The 24,479-nt window shown below is 36.8% G+C and overlaps 1 protein-coding gene across 3 annotated transcripts in view; it reads left to right on the top strand.

Moving 5' to 3' along the window:
- SBNO1 (strawberry notch homolog 1) overlaps positions 1–23,719 on the top strand; it is a 31,835-nt gene extending 8,116 nt beyond the window's left edge. For 2 of the 3 annotated variants that reach the window (XM_062589708.1, XM_062589710.1), the window contains exons 4-32: positions 159–468; positions 2,133–2,233; positions 3,437–3,533; positions 4,644–4,804; positions 5,854–5,987; positions 6,131–6,221; positions 7,125–7,286; positions 7,489–7,624; positions 7,701–7,806; positions 9,085–9,238; positions 10,874–11,056; positions 11,251–11,348; positions 12,049–12,200; positions 12,876–13,073; positions 13,350–13,520; positions 13,606–13,775; positions 14,743–14,874; positions 16,143–16,278; positions 16,743–16,855; positions 16,957–17,028; positions 17,498–17,597; positions 18,220–18,294; positions 18,562–18,708; positions 18,784–18,878; positions 19,096–19,188; positions 19,666–19,803; positions 20,339–20,415; positions 21,217–21,410; positions 22,303–23,719. In XM_062589708.1, the coding sequence (XP_062445692.1) occupies positions 159–468; positions 2,133–2,233; positions 3,437–3,533; positions 4,644–4,804; positions 5,854–5,987; positions 6,131–6,221; positions 7,125–7,286; positions 7,489–7,624; positions 7,701–7,806; positions 9,085–9,238; positions 10,874–11,056; positions 11,251–11,348; positions 12,049–12,200; positions 12,876–13,073; positions 13,350–13,520; positions 13,606–13,775; positions 14,743–14,874; positions 16,143–16,278; positions 16,743–16,855; positions 16,957–17,028; positions 17,498–17,597; positions 18,220–18,294; positions 18,562–18,708; positions 18,784–18,878; positions 19,096–19,188; positions 19,666–19,803; positions 20,339–20,415; positions 21,217–21,410; positions 22,303–22,445 (3,939 nt within the window). In that variant the 3' untranslated portion in view covers positions 22,446–23,719. Of the gene's footprint in view, positions 1–158; positions 469–2,132; positions 2,234–3,436; positions 3,534–4,643; positions 4,805–5,853; positions 5,988–6,130; positions 6,222–7,124; positions 7,287–7,488; positions 7,625–7,700; positions 7,807–9,084; positions 9,239–10,873; positions 11,057–11,250; positions 11,349–12,048; positions 12,201–12,875; positions 13,074–13,349; positions 13,521–13,605; positions 13,776–14,742; positions 14,875–16,142; positions 16,279–16,742; positions 16,856–16,956; positions 17,029–17,497; positions 17,598–18,219; positions 18,295–18,561; positions 18,709–18,783; positions 18,879–19,095; positions 19,189–19,665; positions 19,804–20,338; positions 20,416–21,216; positions 21,411–22,302 lie in introns of those variants that run through there. The other variant, XM_062589711.1, reaches the window with a different exon arrangement.
- The last annotated feature ends 760 nt before the right edge of the window (positions 23,720–24,479 follow it).

The raw sequence follows: 24,479 nt of genomic DNA, 5'->3' as shown, positions 1-24,479 counted from the left end.
TGAAAGTTCTAAAAGTAATTACCTTTTAGACCAACAACGTCATGTGAAGACATTCCTTATTACAACTCTCTTAAACTAGTGACTCCTAGTTGAATGGCAAATAAAGTCTGCTTTTTTAGTTGTTTTTCTTACTTACAAAACTTTGTTTTGTTTTCTAGCAACCACCATCTACCACAACCTTTGTGCTGAATCAAATAAATCAACTTCCAACTTTGGGGACTACTATAGTGATGACAAAAACCACACCTGTAACAACTACAAGGCAGACTATCACTGTAGCAAAAATCATCCAGACCAGCACAACAACTCGACCCTCTGTTGCAGCACCAGCAGTACGCAATGCCTTGACCACTACACCTTCAAAGGACCAGATTCAGCTGAAAGATCTGCTAAAGAATAATAGTCTTAATGAACTAATGAAATTGAAGCCACCTCCTAATATTGCCCAGCCGGTAGCAACAGCAGCAAGTGAGTTTTCTTACATTCTTTGTAATTACAATATTTCAGGTAAAAGCTAAGATAGTCTCATCTGAAGATCTTTGCAGGCCTCATTCCCACTGAGTTGTGGAATATCATGATGAATTAAAACAAGACCTGACAACCTGTTACTTTGTATCACTTCACCCTAACTTCTAACAAGTTTTAAAGGTTCTTGAAACCTTTTGTCTTTAAAGAATGAGATTAATGACATTTTAGTGTGCAACTGACAAATTGCTAAAACTAATACCTGAAAAATTACTGAAGTTGCAGTGCTGAAGTTGCAGCGCTTAAGTTTATGATTAGCTATCTTACTTGAACCTGCATCAGATTCTATTCTACTTCATAATTGACAGGGAATTATGACTAATGACAATACTTCCCCTTGCTCCTTCTTATAGCTTCTAAAGTAATGGGAGTTTGGTGTGTGTGTGTTTGTTTTTAGTGTATATTAGTATTTTATCATAGTGAGCTTTTGTAAAGTATCTCCCTGGAAAGAAATTAAAAATTTCTGTATATTTCATGAGAGGAATTGAATTTGTTCTGTTACTCTTGGGGTTCTAAAAGTTTACCTCTTCCATGTTTTTGCTTGGAGGTGGTATTAATCTAAATGCCGCAAACATTTTGTTACCACGTTCCAAATCTTTACCTTGTGATACCTTTTCATAGTCTTTTCTCACATTTTTTGTTTATCAGTAGCTTAATGTCAGGGAAAATGTACATGAGCATTAGTTGAATGTGTAGTTTGTGTTAGGTGAAAAGGAGATGTGTAGCTTCTAGAACTGCATTTCTAGTCTTATAAACTTGTGGTTTTGGATCTGCCATTATCCTTATGATGACAAAGAACCTTGACAAAATTCAAGGCAGAGAAGCTTATGGAAGGAAACATGAGCTGTTGGTAGAACTTGTACAGTAGGAATTCTAAATTAAAAATATTAAAAGCTTAAATTATGTGACCTCTTGGAAGCAGTTTTATTTGTGCAGGTGTCTTAGCTTTTTTCAGTTGTGTCAAGTTTAATACATACATTGACTATCAACCTAATGGAAGCTTGAGAGCGCCTTTCAATATCTTATACCTGTCCGTACACAAACATATCTTAGTTCTGTACTGAGCCCTGTTGCCACTTCCTTCCAAATATGGGTGAGAATAGGAAACTTATTAAATATTCTTAAAGAATCCCCATGTAGACTTTAAAAACATTTGTATCCAAAACAATGACTTTATTTTTTTGCAGAAATAATTGTAGTTTCTCCAAAGGTGGTAAATGCCACCAGACCAGGTAAGTTAATTTCTGTTGAAACGCCAAGGTCTATGGTTTGTTTGTTAAACTCAAAAGGTTCACAGGGTGGAGTATTTCTAAATAGTATGGATAGACTTGGTGGTGGTCTCTTTTCTTGGAGTATTTGAAAGTAATACACACGTGCATCAGATGCAGTGGTATTAGATGATAAGTTTTATCAAAGAAATAACAGGATTTAACTCCATGCTTGCTCAGATCTTTTGAGTTTTGGATAAATACATTGATGGTGTTCTTGAAGTGTCAGTGTGCTATTCAATGTCCCAAAAGCACTCTTGGAACTCACTAACAGAGAAGGATGTTAATTTGAATTATTGCTTCAAGGGAATTTCTGTAAAATGCAACTTTTTTTAATAGCTGATCTAAGCAATGGTGCGGTGAAGAAGGAGGCCTCTACAAAAGAGGTAGCAAGAATATGGATAAATGACATTAAAATGAGAAGTTTTTCACCTACTATGGTAAGAACAAACGATTAATTTGCTAAAAGAATGTCTATTTTATTGGCCATTGCCTCCTGTAATTAGTTTCCTTAGTTGCTTGTGTGTGCCTCTTGTGCTTTAAAATTGTGTCAAATGTATCTGTGTCAGAAAAAGATTAGTTTGTCCATTAGATGAGTACTTTATTAGGTGAATAAAGCTAACAGCTGTACAGAGTAGACTCTTCATGTTAAATGAGAATTCCAGGAAATTATTTCCAGGAAATTATGTCTTTAACAGGACTTCATTGTGTGGACAGAGGGATGTGTTTTATTAAAGCTGATAGACAGTGCCTTTGCTTGGTGTTTTAAAACTCTTTTCTTTTAAAATATCACTGCTACATATCTAGTTACACAAACAGTGAAGAAGCTGGGAGACTAACATGACTGAGATTTGGTGCTGTTGGATTTAAGATATAAATTGAGTATCTTCTTTCAGTACTTTCAAATTGTAATGAAAAAACATTCTGGTGCTGTAAGTATTTGAGTTTCAGCAACTTCACTGAAAGACTCAGTTTCAAGTATATTGAGGGTGCCTGGCATGCAGTGAGTTTTTCAGATGACTACTTCTTATTGAATATTGAATTATTAATTGTGAAAGACTTCTTACTAGTAATCTAGAGTGCTGTAGTCATATTCTCAAAGACCACAGCAAAATACATAACTGCTAGTTTCAGAAAATATCACACATAACTATAGTGACTACTGTAACTATTCCCCTAAGCTGTGAAGTTACTTAAGCAGTGTGAAACTGCAGGAGATTTTATGGGTGTATTTGAAAGTTAAATTTGTTAACTAGCTGTTGTGTTTTAAAGGCAATTTTCTTTAAGTCTTAGTTTAGATTTAAAATGCTGTTAGAATAAAAAATAGTATTTTTTTTTTCTTCTGCTTATGTGAGTTTGGAGCACTTGGATCATTACAAAAGAGATGAAGTTTGCTGACTATTTATGATTTTTATTTGGTTGGGTGGAATTCTTGTCTTTGAGTTTTTCAGCTTAAAACTGTATTTCCTTTTGCGTGGGTGGGAGTTGTTTGTTTGTTTCCTCCTCCCTGCTGCTCACTGGTTCAACTAGTGCATGCATTAAAATGGTGGAGTTTGTGCTCCTTTTGTTTCTCAAATTAGTTTCCAGGACATGAAGTATTAAGAAGATGCTGTTTGACTAATGCAAGTATTTCTGTATTTCAGAAAGTGCCAGCAGTAAAAGAGGAGGAAGAACCTGAGGAAGAAGATGAAGAAGAAATGGGCCACGCAGAAACCTATGCTGAGTATATGCCAATAAAATGTATGACATAGTTATCTTATAGATATCACAAGACTGAAATGCTTTGATAGCAGAATAGGAACAGAAGAGTAAATAACGTGCATGCCAAAATACTATAGCTTTAATATTTGAGTCAAATAAAAAAGGACCTGAATTTGTGGTCTTGCTTTTTTTGCCTGGGAAATTTGTTTCTTCTATCACACTTAGTCAATTTTGGAAGCTGCACAAATATCTTGAATAAGAAATGAATTCTTTAGCATACCTTTGGTAGTGCTTGTTTCTAAAATATAGCTGATGAACCAAAATTAGGCTTTTTCTAAGCTGTGTTAAGCTTCGTTAAAAATAATTTTCCTTCTTAAAGGCATTAAGTAGTCACTACTGCACGTAAGAATCCATTTTGAATCTTTTGGTGTGAAAGGACCGTAAGCACATTCTTCCTACACTGTTCCTAAGTTATAGTTTAGATTTGCAAAACAAGTCTGACGGGGTGAATTGCCATCTGCCCTTTTTTTCTCCCTTATTGTCATGACAAAAAAGGCTATAATCTTACTTCCTAGTTACGTTGCTGATACTGCTGTAAAGGCAAAGCAAATTGCTTGATTTTGCGTGTGGTTTGTAGTTAAATAGTTAATTTTTATTGTCACAGATGAGATCTGTCAACAATTAAACCATGTCTGTTCTAAATCTTTTCTCCTCTCATACTGCTCAAAACCAGCACCAAATAGTGAGAAGAATGTTGCTTTTGCGATTCTGGCATCTTTAGGCCGCTGGCCTTTTGGTTCAGAGCAGTTTCTTTCAAACATGTGAAGTACATGAATATAATACTTTTTTTTTTTTTTTTTATGAAATGGACTTGTATCTAATCCCTAAAAACTGAGGGGAGGTGAGAAGAGGGGAAAAAAGATAAGCTTTGCAATTACTTTATAAATTCAAACTGATACTTTGCAGTGTTTTTTTGATGTTCTGAAGATTTATAGTTACTGTGAAACGTGATTGTTCTTGAGTTCAGTTTTGGTGATGGATAGCTGTAATTTGCTTTGATAAATATATTAACCTGAGCTTTAACAACAAGAACTCCTCTTTGTTATGTTCTCATCTTTTCCTCCTTTCCCCACCCTCCTTCCCAAACAGTAAAAATTGGTCTACGTCATCCTGACCCAGTAGTGGAAACCAGCTCATTGTCCAGTGTAACTCCTCCTGATGTATGGTACCAGACATCAATATCAGAAGAAACAATTGATAGTGGCTGGTTGTCAGCTTTGCAACTTGAAGCAATCACTTACGCAGCCCAGGTATGCTAGGCATTAGTAGACCTTAATAAGTAACATAAAATTTGAGAGGAAAAATGGTATCTGACAGGTGCAACTAGTTTATAAGGAGCAAAAAGAATAAGCAGAAAGGCTTGAGTTCTGTAAAAAGGAGGCAAATGAGTTTTGGTGTAGATAAATGTAGATTAATCTCTTCCTGAGGAAGAATAATCTGAGTAACTTTCGATAGTTTGAAATCAGTGTCATGTAAGACTCAAGAAGGTGATCTTGGAATCCATGGTTTTTCTTTCTCTGCAATAACTTAACATGCTGCTCTAGCAGCAGCCAAAAAAGACGGTGTTGTTGGATGTCACTGGGAAAGGGAATTGAGAGCAAGATTGGGGGTGTTTTGCCGCTACCTAAAAACCTTAGCGGGCCTATGTCTGGTATTTCGTGTGTGTGTTTCTAGTCTCTGCCCTTCAAGGAGGAATTTAGTGGAACTAAGACAACTAAAATCATCATAAAAACGAAATTGCCTTAGGAAGAAAGACTAAAAAGCCTGGGACTTCTCAGGTTGGAGATGAGAAAAATGGAGGAGGATAACATCAAATACACAATGAAGAAGGCAGTGGATTGGCCAAACGTGGAACTGTCCATCAAATCACAAAAAACAAGAACTTGATGAAACTGGTAGCGGTTTGGTTCAAAACTGATAAAAGAATACTTTACACAGTAGGTAGTTAATATCTGGAGCTTGCTGCTAGAAGAGGCTATGGAGGCATGTATCAGTGGGTTCAAAAAAGCAGTTGGAAAAAATGGTGGACAGCAGTCTGTTCATGGACACCAAAAGGACTAGACAGGGATATAGCTTTTACAGCATTTTGGAATGCTGAGGAAAGAAAGAAATGGACCACAAAGTAGTCGACTCGTGATCTCCCTAAATTATGTCCTCTCTCGCTGCTAGAGACTGAGTGCTTAGCCAAGTGGACAACTGGTCTCATCTAGTAGGATGTGTCATATGATTGCTCATTTCTGACAATCCATAGTGATGTGTTTTGGAGAATGAATACAAGTTTTTGTTCTTTCTCCTACAGCAACATGAAACATTCCTGCCTAATGGAGACAGAGCTGGATTCTTGATAGGTGATGGTGCTGGTGTAGGAAAAGGAAGGACCATAGCTGGAATAATCTATGAAAATTACTTGTTAGGCAGAAAAAGAGCAGTCTGGTAAGCGTGTCAGGATTTGTTAGAGCAAACACGATAGTGACTATTTAAATTCATTGTAATCTGTCTTCAGACAAATGTTTTGGATAACTGCTTTTTAAACTTTTGCTGTAACTTGAAGTTTTTGCTTTGTTTTATATCTTCAGGTTTAGCGTGTCAAATGATCTGAAATATGATGCTGAAAGAGACTTGAGAGATATTGGAGCAAAAAACATTTTGGTTCATTCATTAAACAAGGTGTGGAAACTTTTTACTATGTACAGTTGAGGCAAAACTTTAGGTACGCTTGTGTGACAAGTTGTGCATGTTAACTGTTTTAAGAGTAAGACTGTTCTAATTAAACTTATTGTCTAGATCTTGTTTGACAGGCCTTAATCTTGTGAAGAACCACACAGTGCTTTAATCATGTAAAAGGCCCCTGGTAGGATTAACCCTTAGCATGTTTTTTTGAAACATTAGTCTTCAAGCCAGTAGTGTCAATACTGGCTTGAGTATTTTCTAGAAGCTGAAATGCACCTTAAATCTTGTAGATCTGGTATTTTTCTTATTCCACCATTCCCAGTGCTCATTTTATATGTACTTAGTGTGATACTTCAATAAAAGCTGAGAAAGTCTATTATTCATGAACCAGTAGCATGTGAAGTTATTTTCAGAGGTTGCATCTCTATGTAGTTAGCCATTAGTATAAAATGCAAAGAGAAATTAGTGGCTGAATTCACTGTCTGAACTTAAAGTTCATTTTAAGTTAGTATTCTTGCTTTGTTTTAAGACTTCACGAAGCTTCTAGGAAATTGTCATTTACAGTAGCAACTATAAATGCATTTGACCTATTAGTTCTAAGTGATGCATTGAAACTTAAATGTTAGTTGTATTTAACTTAAACCATGTAGTTGAACTTAGCTGCTAACCTTTAGAGGCCTCAGATCTAGTTGTCTTTAAGTAAAGCACAGCCCATATAACCTCTTAACCAAATTTCCATATGCCAGCTATGCCCTAGTCATGACCTGGGGATTCAGGGGATTTAAAGAATACAAACCTCAAGCCTGAGATCACCAGTATGCCTTAATCCTGTGGTAGGTAGATCTGAGGAGGGATCTGTTTAAAATAACTTCTGTAACTTTTCTTATCTTTTTATTGCAGTTCAAGTATGGAAAAATTTCTTCAAAACATAATGGAAGTGTGAAGAAAGGTGTCATTTTTGCCACCTATTCTTCTCTTATTGGTGAAAGTCAGTCTGGTGGTAAATACAAAACCAGATTAAAGCAGCTTCTTCACTGGTGTGGTGAAGACTTTGATGGAGTTGTATCCTTTATCTTGAGTTCAACTGGCTGTAACCGAATTGTTATTTAAGTTTACGCGTTTAAAGATGGTCTAATTTTTATCTGTTGTTGCTTCTATGTATCATTATTTATTCATGATAGTAATGGAGTGTGTGCATGCTCTGGCACTAGCAATTAACTTTTTTTTAAAAAAAAAAAAAACTTTTTCCTTAATTAACGTTCAGATTGTATTTGATGAGTGTCATAAAGCTAAGAATTTGTGTCCTGTTGGTTCATCAAAACCAACAAAAACAGGTCTGGCTGTGTTGGAACTTCAGAATAAACTTCCAAAAGCTAGGGTTGTTTATGCTAGTGCCACAGGTATGTACTACTTGGTTTATATTAAATGTCTGTATGCTTTTTAGTGGCCTTAGTACAGACTGTGTTCTTCTCTTAGGTGCATCTGAGCCAAGAAATATGGCATATATGAACCGTCTTGGAATATGGGGTGAAGGAACTCCATTTAGGGAATTCAGTGACTTTATTCAGGCTGTTGAAAGAAGGTAATATTTTAAAGAGCTCTAGCAATAGCACATATGGTTGCGATTGACTTTGCTTTCCAGTTCCTTTGTCTTCACTTGCTGAGTCCTCTGCAAACTCATCTTGTCATACTAAAAACTCTCTGCCTCTAGTTTCTAAATCTAGCAAAAATTTCATTTATCTTATGTGCTGAGAGCTGGGACGTTTCCCTCATTCACAGAAAATTTTGAAAGTTTTAGAAGTTGACTGGGAAAATAGCCCTTCTAAAGTGGGTGTTATAACATTAAAAATGTTTTGCTGATTGTCATGAAAACATGCTCTATGTGCTCTGTATAGTCAATAACGCGTTATAAGTAGAAGCCTTTTTAATGTTTATGCATTCAGCTTATGCAGTTTAATGGGAAGAAGTCATGTTCTTATACTTTCTGACATAAGACTCCAGAGAAATTATGTATTCTGTTGCTTGTGCTGTGCAGGCTTGTAAGTTAAAAAGGTGCTTCATACTTCAGAACCTGTAAAGAAAACTAAAGCTGAGAGGTCAGTAGCAAATGCTACTGCTGCATTGTTTGGTAGATGAATGTTTTAATATTTTCTGTTTTGTGGGCTTGAAGGATTTTGTACACTTCAGAATGCTGCAGTGGAGCTTAGTATGCATCTTCTTGCATACCATCTACATGATGCATGGTTTTTCTAGACTGTGCAAGTGTAGCCTCCACTTCATTACTGAGTACATATCAAATGAACAATAATGAAATTACAGGCCCAAGCTTGTGAGTCTGTTAGCTTTGCAGTTGACTTCTGTGTTCTCAAGGTATTGCTGAAGGTTTGCTGCTGTTGAAAGGAACTTAGTTACCTACTAGTTCAGTTATTTTTCACTCAGTATGAATCTGAATAACTTAATACGACCTGTATCCATATTTTAAATACCCAGGGAAGTTCATAAAATTACAATACAGGGATGTTTATGTAGATAGATAGATCCACTTCATTATCGGATTACACTTTGTAAGATAATATCTCCTAATGCGTGTTAGGTCACTCACAAAAAGTACTGTTTGAGTATTCTTATCTGTTAGGATGTAGTTATACTCATGGGGCAGAGGTACGGTTTTGTATGGAGTCTAAGCTTCTAGACCACCTGATTCAGTGCGTTTAACCAAACGGCATTAATGGTTTTGAAAATATATTTCTTTGTATCTGTAAGCATGCTATTTACTTCTAAAGCACTTCAGGTTTTTTTTCTAACAAGTTCTTGCTTTTGAAAATGCTAATGTTAACTCAGATTTGTTTGTTTATTTTAGGGGTGTTGGTGCCATGGAAATAGTTGCTATGGATATGAAACTGCGAGGAATGTACATAGCAAGACAGTTGAGTTTTTCAGGTGTAACTTTCAAAATTGACGAAGTTCTGCTTTCACAGGACTATGTTAAAATGTACAATAAATCTGTGAAATTGGTAAGACTACTTTTTAAAAATCACTTATCTTGAATTACGATGCTCTTGAAGTTGCATGTAATATGATCTCTGTGAAAGACATAAATGGCACCTACTTGTCTCATTTTAGTGTAAAGTTGTCCCTGTTTAAAACTTTGATAAGAGCTTTTGATCTGAGCTATTAAGTTCAGTTTTGGGTATCTTCCAATGTTTGCCAGACCCACTGACTACTAACAGTGCTTCAGGGACCTGCACTGTGGTAGCCTAAGATAAAGCTGATCATCTGTTGGTCATATTTGACCCTTCCAGTTCCTCTGATTCTGCTTTAGGGAACTAAGCTGAGAACAAGCTATAAAGCTTGACTTGGCACTAGACAGACTGCACGCATTACTTCATTAGATAGAGTACGTACTTCTCGGTTAAACAGGGTTAGGGATAGTTTTACTTATACAGCAGAGCAGATCCAAAGCATCCAAGCTAAGAATCATAGAATCGGTAAGGTTGGAAGGGACCTCTGGAGATCGTCTAGTCCAAGCTCCCTGCTCAGCAGGGTCACTAGAGCATGTTAGACAGGGTTGCATCCAGACGGGCCTTGAAGATCTCCAGAGAAGGAGACTCCACAACCTCTCTGGGCAACCTCTTCCAGTGCTCTGTCATTCTCATAGTGAAGAAATTCCCCCTCACGTTCAGGCGGAACTTCCTGTGCTTCAATTTCTGCCCATTGCCTCTTGTCCTGTCACATGGGACAACTGAAAAGAGTTTGGCCCCGTCCCCTTGACACCCTCCCTTCAGGTACTTGTACACATTGGTAAGATCCCCGCCTCAGTCTTCTCTTCCCCAGGCTAAAAAGGCCCAGCTCTCTCTGAGGCTCCCCATCCCTTTTTTATTTTCCTTTATTCTCCTGCTAGTTCTGTTTCATGTTGTTCTTATTTGTTCTGCTCATATGCTTTTCCTGAGAGCATGTTCTCTTTGTACAGTACCGTTAGTGTATTTAATAGAAAGCATTTTTTCCTTTGAACATAGACTGAAATGAGCAGGATCTTTACCTGCTTAACAGGTGCTTATGCAATAAATACTGAGTCATGCTTAGCTGCAATAATTAAAATTTATCTTTCAGGCAGGTATAATATCAGCTTTTAAACAGCATTTCATTTTATGAGTGTTGCTTAAGAATCAGTAAACTAATGTGCAAAACTTACTTTACCTAATCTCGTGCAGAAACCTGGCTTTAATATTCTTGTCTAATACAAGTTGAAAAGATATAGCAAAATGCTCCTCTTAAAATGAAGATGGTGGTTTTTCTTGGGGGGGGGTCGGTCTTGGCTTATACTTAATTATGGGCAGTTCTTTTTCATTTCTTACCCTGAGCATACCCTCCATATTAATGGAGAAACTAAATAATCAGAAAATATTGGATATGTTTGCTTTGGTAGTAGTGTAAATGTACCTGCTTTTCATTATGAGAGCAATTATGTTTTTAACTTGATGAGACATAACTGCTGTTTTCTTTATTGTGAGCTTTATTTGATGTATAATGAGCTTCCTTGACTTGCAGTGCTACAGGACTTTTAAACTCTGCTTCTATCTCACTTTGGACATTTTATCTGTTTAGCCTTGAAATGCAGCATGTAAAACAACTAACACTCTCTTCTTCAGTGGGTTAGTGCCAGAGAGAGGTTTCAACAAGCAGCTGATCTTATTGATGCAGAACAACGAATGAAGAAGTCCATGTGGGGTCAGTTTTGGTCAGCCCATCAGAGGTTTTTCAAGTACCTTTGCATAGCGTCAAAAGTGAAGAGGGTAGTACAGCTAGCTCGAGAAGAAATCAAAAATGGAAAAGTAAGTTGGTGAAGACCTTGAAATAAGTTAATTTTTTTTGAAAAAGGACTTTTTCTTTATAATATTTTCAAAGGCATGGTAGTAGCATGCTTCTGTATTTTCTGGCATTGAAGCTATTTAAGGAGCAAAAATGCAGGCAGAAATAAATTTATAAGTTAGTCTGTGACAGTATCTTTTATTCATTTGTCCTTTAGTGTGTTGTTATTGGACTGCAGTCAACAGGAGAAGCAAGGACATTAGAAGCTTTGGAGGAAGGTGGTGGTGAACTGAATGACTTTGTATCTACAGCAAAGTAAGATTTGAAAGTTTCAGAACTGTCCTTTCTGAAATAAGCTTCTGAATCCAGTATTTCATGCTTTCACATGCAAAAGATGCGCCAAATCTCAGGAAGCTGGGTTCTCTTTGGTACCCATGTCCTTTGCTTAAGGTACCTGTACCTAAAATCTGATAGTACTGCTCACGTGAACCACTGGCTAAGTTGCTAGTTCTGCTTTTGCCATGTTACATGATGTTCTCAAGTGTGAACAGCTTGTACTGTTCTACTAAAACTTAAGGGAGAGAGAAAGACTTGTATGCTGCAATTGTGCCAAAATCTGTTACAACCCTGACTTTGCTTATTTTAAGCAGATGAGCTGGATGTGACCATGAGAATACCTTGCTGAATGTTTAAGTGGCAGATTAAAATAATACTAAACCTTGAGCAGTAAGAAGGTGGCAGTAACAATAACACTAGATACCAAACCCGACGTTTTAAATTGCTAAATATGAGATCTTAAAAGGTATATGTAACAGTGCTGTAAAGTAAATGTCTTCTATTACTTTTACATACGTGACAAACACAATAATATAGGTGATAATTATCCAGGGTGCTTCTGTAATGGCATTCACAAGGGAAAGTCTTGAGAGTAGTCAAGCAAGCTGTTAAAATGTTAGAGATTTCTACTTTAAATAAATGCAAATTGGACTGAAGAACACTTTTTCTTCTTAAACAGAGGAGTATTCCAGTCTCTTATTGAAAAGCACTTTCCAGCTCCTGACAGGAAGAAGCTGTTTAGCTTGTTGGGAATTGACTTGTCTGCTCAAAGTAATAACAATTCACCTAGAGACAGTCCTTGCAAGGAAAACAAAATAAAGAAACGGAAAGGTAATGTTTACGTTATGTACACTACTGCCATAGAGAAAACAGTAACTTTAGAACTGCCTGAAAGAGAACTCTAGAAAAAGAGGTGTAAATATCAATACCAGCATTCATGAAAGTATGTATTATAAGTCTAAGATTTATATTACAAGCTTCTGTTAGTTTTAAAGTCAGCTGCTGAGGTAATATAATCTGTGATTGCTAGTTACTTCTTTTAGCCAAAAAATTGGGCTGATGTAATATAGGACTTTGTCTCAAAGTAACTTGCAGAGGTAAGCTTTTTTCTGGAAAAGGTGAAACCTGCTGATGTTTTTACTCAGCCTCTTGAAAAAGACAAGCCTAAATGCTGCCCTCTTCCCCGCTGTGTGCACATACATGCATGTGTGTGCACACATGATAATACCCTTTTTTCCAAAAAAAGATGATTATAAAAGCAATGGGAGAAACCCAGTATGTTGAGATGTTGAGAGTGCTTTCTGAAGACTTGGTTAGATTTCTTAAAAAAAAAAAAGAAAAAAAAAGAAAAAAAGAAAAGAAAGAAAAGTGTTAAAACAATTCTGCTCTTAGAAGCTGAACATTTTTCACCTAGAGTGCAGTGGTAGTAAAACAACTCTCAGAAGCAGGCCAGAAGGTCTAAACTAGCTTTTTTTTTTTCTTTTTCTCCTGGGGTGGTGGAATTAGGTGAAGAAATAACCAGAGAAGCCAAAAAAGCTCGTAAAACAGGTGGTCTTGCAGGTAGCAGCTCTGATGAGAGTGAAAGTGAGTCAGATGCTTCAGACAACGAAGAAAGTGACAACGAGAGCTCCAAATTTTTGAGTTCTGGAGATGATGACGACTTCAACCCATTTAGAGATGAATCCAGTGAAGATGATGAAGATGGTAAGGCAGTTTGTTCTATCGTGTATGTAACTATACTTGCAAATTTAAAGCTTTTCAGTGATCCAAGTATAGAAGACTATATCATAAGTAGTTGGAAATTTAATTCTGATGAGACTGGGATTATTTCTAGAGTGTTTGTTTGCAGCTCCCTTAGGTAGATTTTTTTATGTACTAAAGTTCTGACTAGTCAGCTTTTGTAGTGAGAGCATCCTTTTTAAAGGATGACTCATTTAATAAATGCTTGAGATGTTTTGAAAATATCTTATTTAACCTCAGATCCCTGGCTAATTAGAAAAGACCATAAGAAAAACAAAGAAAAGAAAAAGAAGAAAAGTATAGACCCAGATTCTATTCAAAGTGCCTTATTAGCTTCTGGTCTTGGATCAAAACGACCTAGCTGTTTCACTTCTACTGTTGGTACCACCACTTCTAGTACCAACACATCAGGTAAGAATAAGTTTCTTCAGCATTGATTCACTTTCTTAGCAATTAGGCAGTGAACTTTTAAATTTTAGTTTCTTTTAAATTTCAGCAAACAGTAATACAAACAGCAGCTTTGTAACAAGTCAGGATGCTGTCGAAAGGGCCCAACAGATGAAAAAAGAACTGCTTGATAAACTGGAAAAGTTGGCTGAAGATCTTCCACCTAATACACTGGATGAGCTTATAGATGAACTTGGTGGTCCTGAAAATGTTGCAGAGGTGTGTTGACGTTTGCACTTAGAGAAACTTGCTTTTTTTTTTTTCTATACTGCATGTTACCTTCTAGCTGCAGTATATCAGTGTTGTCATTCTCTTTCAAGGTTTGTATGGCCAAACTATATATTAAAGAACTTGTTTATCAACTTCGAGCAGCAATCTTGCAAGTATAAGAATATAGGGCTGTGGCACTGAATGCCTCTGAATTAGAGAAACTTGAAGATTGTGTTAGAAAACAGATAAGAGCTTTGAATTGGTAAATAGTGCTAGTTTGTTTTCCCTTGTGTACTACATATTGTTATAGCTAGTTGTAGTCAGTTTTTAAAGCTGGTGTGTGAGAGATGGTGCAGTGTAACTTGATCTTCCTAGGCAGCAAAAGTGAACTTTTATAATAAAAATGTAGTTATGAAAAGCCTGAGTGATATTTTTCCTCAATTATAGAAACATCTCTAATAAGCTACCTGTGTAAATCAAACATTGTGATTAAAAAGATCCTGTTAAAATTGGTGACAACCTTGCTGCCATTTTAGCTTATTTTTGTAGTACTCTTAGTGTGTGTCAGTGTTAAACTTTTTTTCTTAATGTCCCTGTCCTCAGGAATAAAATAAGCTGCTACTACTTGACAGCCTTTTGTACGCTAATAGGCATTAGACTTCAGTTCAAGACACGATTACTGCAGTAGCATATTAAACTTTAATTACTAGCATCTCTGCTATGGACAGTAGTGTACTGCAGTGTCGCTTCTACATAGAAATGCTTTTTGTTGTACTTTTCCCTGAGTTGCTTCTAAATAAGTGTTCTACATAGCAGATTATAGCATCAGTCAAAACTAATCCAGATAGTTTTGTGCTAGGAGTAAATTACTGACTCGATTTTTGAAGTTGATGTATGGTTCTGTTGCTTGACTATCTTGCTCGTGTAATAATTTTGGCAGTGCCATAATGACCTTGTATTCCCTCTTATTTTAAAGATGACAGGCCGCAAAGGGAGAGTTGTAAGTAATGATGATGGCAGCATATCGTATGAGTCAAGATCTGAACTTGATGTGCCCGTTGAAATTCTTAACATCACAGAAAAGCAGAGGTTCATGGATGGAGATAAGGTAATTCTTAAGGAGGTACAACTTAGAACTTGCCAGATGATCTACATGGACTGATAGCTTAAGTTATTCAGATTGTGGCGGTGCTATTATCTCTCAGTGACTTCTTAAGTACAAGAAGCCAAGTGCTAGGTAGAAAGGATTTGCTGTTCACTACTGTGTATTTTGTTCTTCAAACCTGTATGTTCAGTAGTCCTATCTAGCATGTGGTTGCAGCATGCTTTAAAGGTCAGGCTGTAGCTCAAGTGAATGAGGAAGCTAACTTTTAGGTTTTGACCCATTTCTTCTTGAAGTGGGTGCATGTGTATACCAAACTTAAATCCTTCAAAATATTCTTCTAACAGAATAGCATGTATAAAAAGGCAGATAAACCCTCCATGTCTTTGATTCCTTTCTCTGGATTACTATGTACCTCTGTCACCGAAGTGACAGAATTGGGAGAAGGGGAAAAATGCTGCCTAACTTGGTATGAGTGGGAGAAAAGCTCAGTGAAAGGCTGACGGGGAAAGAATGTGAGGTGTTTACCTTAGTAAGGATTGAGAGAAGTAATGCTGCCAAGACTGGTAGCTTTTATCCTCTAAACACTCTGAAAGGAAAATACTGTGAAATAATGGTAGAATTGAAGCTGATGAAAGTTTGGTTTGGGTTTTTTTCTGTTTTTGTTTGCTCTCCTTTTTTGTGGTTTGTTTGGGATATGTTACCACAAGAGGGCAAATCAAGTAAATGTAGCTATTACATAGAACTCCTTTGGTCTGTTCCTGCAGTTCAGAGGAAATACTCATGTTCTTGTAAGTGACTTGCACACAGTCTGAACACTTGCATTCTTTCAAGGCAAATGCATTCACATACAAGAATGGCCATATCGTCTTTTATGCATACAGCATTAGCAGTGACTTTTGTCCTGTGTCACTTGCTATCACAGCAAGTCTCTTCTGTCCCTCCCCTTTTCTTTCTAAAGTGCAGCCCGGCATCACAGGAACCTGCCTCTTAGATTGGCAAGACTGCGGCATATTGCCATTCTCAATTTGCACGGAAGGGTGTTACTGAGAAGTGAAGACCACTGCTTTCTCTCTGTTAGCGTTTCTAATTTTGATAAAGAGAAATGGCCTCCCCACCCCCCCGCCCTCCTTGAGGTAGTAAGGCCACATGATAGCGATAGTGTTCCGGACCAATATTAGTAGTAATTCTGGAATTAGATTTTTTCCTTTAAATTAAAACTGAAGCTTGATCTTGGATTTCATGCTAACTACCAATTTCTTTCTTAATAAAAGAACATAGCCATAATCTCGGAAGCTGCCAGTTCTGGTATCTCGTTGCAAGCAGATCGTAGAGCTAAGAATCAGAGGCGAAGAGTTCATATGACTCTGGAGCTGCCATGGAGTGCGGATAGAGCAATACAGCAGTTTGGTAAATAATATTTTTTAAATCTTTTTCCCCACCAAATTCAATGAGACTGAACTTATTGCTAATTCATGGTAAATAAAACTGACTGAGTAACCTCTTAAGGACCATTCTGATCTCCTTTACCCAAGGCAGGATTAGCTGTGTCTGTTGCCATAGCTAATAGTCTCTGAAGTTTTGAAAGAAACCTAGTAAACAAAAATTTACACTGCAGCTTAACTGAATAGTTCTGTGCTTATAAAACCTTAGTATGAAGTTGCCACAAATCCAGAGTATCTGTATACACATTTCTATTGCAGTATTTACACCAGGAACTTCTTTTCAACAGGATTCAGTTCTAGCTTTTTTTTTTTTTTTTTTTTTTTTTTTTTTTTTTTTTACTATCCACAGTTCAGAGATGTTATGCTTTATTAGAAATGTTCAGTGAAGTGGAATTTATTTAATAAATGTGCTTCTACTTAATTATCCAGGAAGAACTCATAGATCCAACCAAGTGACTGCTCCAGAGTATGTATTCCTAATTTCTGAGTTGGCAGGAGAGCAAAGATTTGCATCTATAGTTGCAAAAAGACTGGAGAGTTTGGTAAGACTATTTGAAGAAATCCGATCTTTCCCTTAAAATAAAACTTAATTCTTTTTTCTTTTTTTTTAATTTGATTTAATTACAAAGATGTGTCTTAACAGGGGGCCCTCACTCATGGTGACAGACGAGCTACAGAAACTCGAGACCTCAGCAGATTCAATTTTGACAACAAGGTGATGATTCCATTTCTGTCTGAAAGTTCACGCTGTAGTGTTTATAGTCCACAAGTGGCCTGTGAAAGAAATACTTTTTCAATCTTCTATGAATTGTTTTACTTTCTTTTAACAGTGTAACTTTTTTGGTAGGCTTCTTTTAGACAAAAACTATTCTGTTTTTGTTTGTGAAACCAATGAAAACACAACTTTGTACGTAAGACTGTGATTTTTAGTAAATACAGAGATTTAAGCATGTGGTATGTGTCCTTTCAATCACAATAAAAAGAAAAATTTGGCAATTATAATTAGAAACTAAAACTGCTGTTCATATAATGTAGTTTATAACTGAAACTAGTAAGCAATTCCACCGTTTTACTGTTAAATAGTAGAGAGAAGTACTTTGCTATGAATAAAAAGTGTTGGACCCATGCGTGCTGAGGCACAAACACTGGAACACACTTAGGGCAACTTTCTCTTTCTTTTGCAGTATGGAAGAAATGCTTTAGAGATTGTTATGAAATCCATTGTGAACTTAGACTCTCCAATGGTCTCTCCACCTCCTGATTTTCCTGGAGACTTTTTCAAAGGTAAGTATAATACACTGACTGCAATCACTACTTTCTGATCATTCTCAGGTATGTAAAGTGCAAATAACTTTGGTGGTAGAAAGTGGCCCAGATCAGTACTCACTGGGTATAATTCTTGTGTACTGCACTGAGTTTTGAAATTCAGGTATAATCCAAGATATATGAACACTCTCAATTTAAAGTGAGTTCTGCACACTGACTGTTTGAAGCGAGTAGTAAGTCTAGATTAGTCACTTTGACAGCTATCATCAACTGAAGGGAACACAAGTTTCTTCTCTGCATCTGTTTGGCCAGAGTACTACATACAGTTCTTTAATTTTCCCATTATTAGTTGTAATGCACGTGTATAGTGCCGTTAGTAGTTTCTTACCTGTGGGGGGGTGGGTGTGTGAAGCTTTTAGTGTGTGTGTGTGTTGTTTTGTTTGGTTTGGTGGGTCCTTTTGTGGAAGGACAGAAAAGCAAAACAGAACCTTGCCATCAGTGTTAAGTAAAAATCACAAGTGTTTGGGGAGTCAGAAGTTTTGGAGTTAGATCTTGAAAAAAGATTCCTGAACAAGCTGTTGCTTGCTTTATTTTTAGATGATGAAGCAGCTGTGGTCTCTAACTCTTTTCCTTTTCTTAGATGTTCGCCAGGGATTGATTGGCGTAGGCCTGATAAATGTAGAAGACAGATCTGGAATTTTAACGCTTGATAAAGGTATCTGGTTTTGTGCATCTTTAGAATGTCACTAAGAAAAAATCACTTGTCCTCTTGTAAATCATGGTAATGGATTCCTAAATACCAGAATTGAAGTTGTAACTATCTTAAACAAAAAACCACTACTTTCTTGGAGAACTCAGTGTTTTCCTTGCTCTTAAGAGAATGAATTTGAATATTTTTGAGACCGCTTAAAAACTGATTGAAAGCTTGTTTTTGTTAAATTTAATCTCTTTGACCTAATATACTACTATTTTTTTCTTCCAGATTATAACAATATAGGAAAATTTCTGAATAGAATTCTTGGTATGGAAGTACATCAGCAGAATGCTTTATTCCAGTATTTTTCTGACACGCTAAATGCAGTTATTCAAAATGCTAAAAAGAATGGAAGATATGATATGGGCATCTTAGGTGAGTAAACCAATTTCCTATTATTGTACTTATGTAAGAGAAAAGAAGCAGAATAACTCTATCTTTCCTTTTAAGATTTGGGCTCTGGGGATGAGAAAGTAAGGAAGGCAGATGTTAAGAAGTTTCTAACTCCAGGATATTCCACCTCTGGACATGTAGAACTATATACAGTAAGTTAATCCTGTGTCGTCTTTACACTTTTGGTTGCTGTTAAGTTATTAAAACACTGCAGTGAGCTAAGCTTACACCTTTTACTGAGCAAGGGGCAGGTTCTATGCCCTTTACTAGGCAATGTTTTCTACTTTTTTGTTGTTGTTGTTCTGTTTGTTTTGGTAACTGTTCCAAAACGTACTCTCATTTAAATATCCCTGGCTGCTTCTCTTCTAGATCAGTGTAGAGAGAGGAATGTCTTGGGAGGAAGCAACTAAGATCTGGGCAGAACAGACAGGACCAGATGATGGTTTTTATTTATCGTTACAGGTAACATTCTTGTATATCTTTTCATGTGTTCAGATTACTTGTTCTAGGGCTATCCCAGGAAACTGTATCCTTAAAAAAAAAAAAAAAAAAAAAAAAGTGTAACATCTAAATTAAAGTCATTGCTCAGTTTTATAAAATGCTTTCAGTCTTATTTTAGGGTTGATGTTAATCTTGTTTCCAGCTCTTAAAATGAAGCTCTTAATTTTTAATTGCTCAGAATTTGCTGATGAAACTGTGAGCCTAAATGAATAGCTTTTATTTAAGCATGCCTCAAGAAAGCAGATGCCTTCATTCTGAAGGAAACTCAAGATGCTGCTGGAGATTAGTGGTGCTATGTTTTAAAGCTGTCCTCATTACAATTATTTTTATTATTTATACACATGCACCATTAATCTGTAAAGAAAAAGAATACAATATAGCGTCACTTGAGGAAGATGTTGGAACTTAAATTTTTTGTATTTTTCTATTTTTTTCCAGATAAGAAATAACAAGAAAACTGCTATTCTAGTAAAAGAAGTGAATCCTAAAAAGAAGCTTTTTTTAGTGTACAGACCAAATACAGGGAAACAACTCAAACTAGAAACATGTGCAGACCTGAAAAAGAAATATAAGAAGGTAACCTTTAAACTGATATCACTTTTAAATTTAAGTGAAATTAATGTGCCGAATTTTCAGAGTCTAGCAAGGGAAAGTCAAACTTCTATGTAAGGTGTGCAAACAGACTCTTAAAGTGATGATGTACAGTGCATTTTAAGTAATGATTCTGAAGGCTTAGCTGCTTGCTGCTACTGTTCTCTGGAATACTGCAGTAGATTATTTTGTTTAGAGGCTGGTAGTATGCCTGCTACTTCTGTTAAAACAAAAACAATTTAATGTTGCATTAAAAAAAAAGGACAAAACTCTGAGATCAGATTGATTACTGGAAAAGTGTTGATGTTCTGCTCTGTTCAAGCATTTTGTTTGTCCTTAGATGAGGTTCCATTTCTGTTGGGCTGACTGAAATTATGTTTCTTATAGTAAAGACCAAATTGGGGGGGGGGGTAGGGGAAGTGTTGTTTATTTTGCTATGCAAGTCTTTGTGTTTTTTGTCACCCTCTTCCCATTCCCCCCACCCACTCCATGTTTAAAAAAAAAAACCCACCTTTTTCAGGTACCTTCTGAAGATGCTCTGCCGCACTGGTTAGAGCAGTACAACTCTTCTGCGGATACCTGTACCCATGCTTATTGGTTAGTATTTGTATCCATGTAGCTGCTCTAAAACAGTTTAAACTATTTAAACTATCATTTCTGTCTGTTTTCTGCAAGTCCTGTGAAATCTTGTATTTCTCACGTAAGAAAAATGAGTCATGAGTCAACTGAGTAAGCCCCATCCTTTGAGTGGAAGCATTAAGCTATGTGCTTACTCTTAAAGCTCTAGTGTTACAAGTTCTGAAGTTTAAATTGTACTCCAGTGGAAGTATAGTGACCCAGGAGTGGCTTGTGCTTTGGTAAGTGACTGGATCTGATCTATTTTTGTGATAGGACGGTTCAGCATTATTTGAGGAAAATGCTTATTTGAGTTATGCTTGAGCTCCGTGCAGAGATCAGATGTTCAGAAGCAGCTGCTCTTGCACTGTTTCTCCTAAGTGTCTCTAAAAGCACAACAGCTGGTGTCTTACCTCCTGTGGAACAGCCCAACTGGTTGAAACTTCAAATTATTACCAGGGTGAAATTTACTGATCAGATACCAGTTTCTTATGTAACAGAGTAAGGTTTTCAGATGACTTAAACTAGTGGTATCTTTGGCTTAGAGCTCTGTCTCTTCATTTTGAAGATGTGATCCTAAGTAGGCTTACATGTCCCTAAAGCTTTCACAGTAAAGAGGAATTTTATGGCTGTGGATAAAGTACCTTCAGCTTATTCTGTACTTGAAGCGCTCAGTCTGAATTCTGTTGAATGCATGTTAAATAACTTTGTCTCACTTTAAACTGAACTGGATACCTCTTGTCTGCGGTGTTCTTCTGACCTTTTTTTTCTCTCCTCCTCTAGGAGAGGCAATTGTAAGAAGGCAGGCTTGGGGTTAGTTTGTGAGGTAGGACTCCGCTGTCGAACCTACTATGTCTTGTGTGGTTCAGTATTGAGCGTCTGGACGAAAGTAGAAGGCGTTCTAGCCTCTGTCAGTGGCACAAATGTGAAAATGCAAATAGTTCGTCTAAGAACAGAAGATGGGCAGAGGATTGTTGGTAAGTGGCTTGTCTGCTCCTTTAATTCCAATGAGAGTGGAAGGGAGTTGAAACTTGCAGGTCGCTCCGTGTTGAGTCTTGTGTGGGAGACACTGTGCTTACAAAGAAATGGTTTGCCTGTTTGTGTGTGTCTCAGGGGAGGGCAAGAATACGAATGTTAATCTCTATTTGTAGTGCAAGCTTTTTTTAGAGTCAGGTTAAAGGAAGAATCTTCAGCTAGGCTTTGGCATGCTTGTTCTCAATTTATATTCAAGTTGTATTTAAGTCCTTTTTAGCCTATTCCAGACAACCTACCTTTGAAACCAGGACTTCCACTGTTTCTCACTTCTAGCAAGGAATATTAAGCCCTTAAACATTAGCTTAAAAAAAACATTAAGGTAAGCATTTTAAGTTGCATGTAGCCATAGTCCAGAATAGTTTAAAGATGATTATATCCTCCCTTGCTGTTTTTCTAGTGTTTTAAAAACAAACAAAAAAAATGAAAACTTTTTAAAGCATGTAGTCTTGTCATGTGTACGGTCATGACAGCTCCTACTCCAGTGACATCAGGATGCTGAAACAAGGTGTTTTGGGGTCTCTTCCTCCCTGTCTGTAAAAGCAAAAAAAATAGCTAACTTCTGGTCTTAATGTTGCAGCAGGTAACACAAGAATAAAACAGTCTTGAAGTTATCGTTTTCCCTCAGCTACTCCATGACCTAAAGAATCTAATGACTTGTGAAGATAACTCTCTTATTTAGAATCAGAGTCTGTAGTTGTGCTTGATCAGACTTGTCATGGAAATTGTCACTATTGACTATTGCATAAATTAAATGGTGGAATCATCAGCCTGAGGTTTTAATGAACAAATTGTTTTCATGCTTATGAAACACAACTGATCTGTTGCTGTTTTCAGGTTTGATCATTCCTGCAAATTGTGTATCACCCCTCGTAAACCTCCTGTCAACGTCAGACCAGTCTCAACAGCTTGCAGTACAACAGCAGCAGATATGGCAGCAGCATCACCCACAAAGTATCACCAATTTCAACAATGCATGAGAGGACATACTACAGGTGTTGACTTTGGTGTTTGAGGAAAAGGCTGTAAAAGCATATCACTTGCATAAAAATCAGGGACAGATTCCAAAGAAATATAACTTTTTCAGTTCAGTTGTGTGCTCTCGAATACTTTGGGAATAAAGAGATCTAAAGGTTGGTAGAACTGAAAGCCAGCAGTTGTTTATGGTGGTGCATCTGTCTTTCCTTATGCTCTCTGTAGTGCTTCCTGTTTGCTTTTACTTTTGGCCTTTTAAGCTACAAACCACAATTTGTTTGAAAATGCTTGAAAATCCCCAAGCAGGCTTTATTTTTTATCTTGTCATACAGTGCTCAGGGTTTAACGCAGTGCATCAATGCCATTGCTGTGGGAGATATCCTTGAATGCATGTATTGAGTATATATATAGAAAATATATATTGGGTTTTTCTCTTCAATTTATAAGTTTATAAAAGCATGAAACCTAGAGATTGCACATCATGCATTCAGGTTCCTTCCCAGTTTCTGTTTGACAGTGCATGTCTTTAGAAACGGGCGTGGACAGGATAAACACACACAACAGGAATTCAGAGAGAAACACAATCTTAGTTGTACAGCATTGGTTATTGCATTTTTATAGTGTTTATACCCAGGTGTTGCATTTTTTTCTGGTTCTCTCCTGGGGGTTATATATTTGAGTCTACAACATGTTCTTTTTGTGATAAACATCTTAAATTAAAATTAGTTCATTTTTAATGTATTAATGGTATTTCTAATGTGTACTGCAAAGATGGCTGGATGCCTGTTTTCCTTCAACTGAAGCATTTCCTTATTCCGAGGTGGTTATGGAAACTTAAGTGCAAATTCACTTCCATCTCGCGTACAATCTTATATTTTTTACTTCATTAATGTAATTTAATTTGTCACTTGTAAGATGAAACCTTACTTGAGCTGTAAATTAGAGAATGGGAAACACTTGAGGGTTCCGCTGTATGTGCTGTTTCTGTTACCCAGTAACTTGAATACTGTTTAATATGTTGTAAGACATTGTAGAGTTTATCTGGAGCTGTTTAAAAGAAATTGTAATGTACAAATGTGAATAGTCACTTATCTATAATATGGGTAAGTTTTGTTTTGCCTATAATAGTAGATGTTTATAAGAAAGTGAAGGACAATGTTTGTCATTTCTTGCTTGCACAGGTTGCACTATTGAAAAATTGAGATTGTATAAACCTGTCCAAAAACTACAAGATAACAATCTTGTAGATGTCAAATAAAAGTTATTGTACTAACAAGAAGTGGAGTCTTGTTTAGGCAATCACTGTATTCAAAAAAAAAAAAAAAAAAAAAGTTTGAACAATTGGAATTCAACAGGACTTGGCATGTTCTAGTCTGCTTTAACCAGGCTTCTGTCTTGCAGTCCAAATACTTCAACTGGTTAATGAGGCAAGGAATAAACTGTGTTTAAACCTTGATGCATATGTTAAGTACGGTTCACCTGACAGACCTGGTGCAGTAATCCATTGCAGCACATGTCACTTCTGTAAACGTGCAGTGAACCAGATTCAAGTAGAGGTTTTTCCGTGAGTAACTGGGGCCAGAAGTTCCATGACTTCAGGCTGAAGTGAGCTCCACTTCGTGGATAGTTTCGCCTGTAGTTTGGTTAACGCTGCCTGTGCCAGCACTCTAGTGCAATAACAGAGCTTGGGGTTGCGGGGGAAGGAAGTCTGCCTGCTTCCCTTGACTCGGCAGTCTGAAATGGTCAAGGGGACGATTCCCCCTCCACCCTGTGCATGCTTATGATTAAATGGAAATACAGTTCCAGAAGAAGCTGCCATGCTTGCTGTTGCTGTAGCAGCTGCTGTACTTCTGTGTAGCACTTGTGATGCAGGTTGTAGGTGTTTTTCTTTTTTTTTTTTTTTTTTCCTCTTCCTTTTTCTTCCTTTTTCTTTTAATAATTCTCTGGTAGTAAAGGGAGGCTCACCTGAATGCTGTGATATCAGTAAGAGCTGATCTACATTCTGGAAGACTGTAGATCCAAAACAGTGTGTTGTGCCC

Source organism: Rhea pennata, chromosome 17 (genome assembly GCF_028389875.1).
Source record: "Rhea pennata isolate bPtePen1 chromosome 17, bPtePen1.pri, whole genome shotgun sequence".
Taxonomy (NCBI): Eukaryota; Metazoa; Chordata; class Aves; order Rheiformes; family Rheidae; genus Rhea; species Rhea pennata.
Note: the sequence above shows the minus strand (reverse complement) of the source record. Positions and strands in the feature narration are given on the sequence as shown.